General features: G+C 50.0%; 1 protein-coding gene across 1 annotated transcript; it reads left to right on the forward strand.

Annotated features, from left to right (window-relative positions):
- LOC113136760 (transcription factor HES-2-like) lies at positions 1 to 916 on the forward strand. The gene is made up of 3 exons (XM_026317795.1): positions 1 to 97; positions 237 to 323; positions 410 to 916. The coding sequence occupies exons 1-3, from the start codon at positions 53 to 55 to the stop codon at positions 914 to 916; spliced, it is 639 nt and encodes a 212-aa protein (XP_026173580.1). The 5' UTR covers positions 1 to 52.
- Positions 917 to 1,101: the final 185 nt, after the last annotated feature.

A 1,101-nucleotide genomic window follows, 5' to 3' on the forward strand; every position in this document is an offset into this window, starting at 1 on the left:
GACAGACCCGACACAGCAGCTGTAACCCCTGGGCAGTTCTTGGACTATAATCATGAAACGACTTCAGGATTCGGAGGAGGCCAAGGCCAAAAGAAAGGTACACTACTTCTATAAATTCTCCCTTCGTGGAATATTGCAGTTTGTTGTTAGGATAACTTCATTAGTGAAAAATGTGAATTTTAAACATGTTCATGTCTCAATCTCATTGCATTTATTTCATTATCTCCTTTGTGTAGAGTCTCAAACCGCTGGTGGAGAAACGTCGGAGAGAAAGAATGAACCGCAGTCTGGAAATCCTGAAGACTCTCCTGCTGCGCAGACAGGTAAGGACCACATTCACCCACCAGAGAAAAGGCCTTTTATCGTGGGCACTGGGACACGGTTTGTTAACTTGATGTTCATCTTATAGGAGGAAACCCAACGCAGAGTGGAGAAGGCTGAGATCCTGGAGCAGACAGTGCTCTTCCTTCAGAACAGTGCCAAAGGAGACGAGACACCAGCTGGAGGAGAGCAACACTCCTTCCAAGACGGTATCTCCACCTGCCTGCAGAGAGCAGCTCAGTTCCTGGGCCCTGAAGGGAAAGGCCTGTGGCTCGGAGCAGCGCTGGATGCGTCTTTTGGTGCTCGCTTTGCCTGCTCAGACTCCGGTTATACAGGCGTCCAAACGAGAACTGAAGCCCGTTCCTCTTTCAACTCTCTGCTTCTCAGGAACTCGTCCCGGGCTATTCTTCAGATGCTGATACACAGGTCCGCGCACAGAATGTGCACGCCCGCGCCTCGTGTGGCCAGTTGCGTTCAGACCAGAGGAGAATCGCATCGATCACTCACAACTCCCCAACAGCCCCACAAAGTCAGCAAACAGAGCCCGTCTCAGAGCCCCCAGGGCAGCCAGTGTTTGTGGCGGCCCTGGCCCTGACCACCACACTCTGGCGTCTAATACGAACTTGTATTGACTCTACATGCTGACTGATATTGACTGTACAGCATGTGTTGTCTCTTGACTCCACCGCAGGACAATCTCAGTGCAATATCTTGAACACGAGTAAAATCTGATAATTGTGTACATTTATTCTGATCACATCAAACGCTGCTATGGCTACA

Source organism: Mastacembelus armatus, chromosome 16 (genome assembly GCF_900324485.2).
Source record: "Mastacembelus armatus chromosome 16, fMasArm1.2, whole genome shotgun sequence".
Taxonomy (NCBI): Eukaryota; Metazoa; Chordata; class Actinopteri; order Synbranchiformes; family Mastacembelidae; genus Mastacembelus; species Mastacembelus armatus.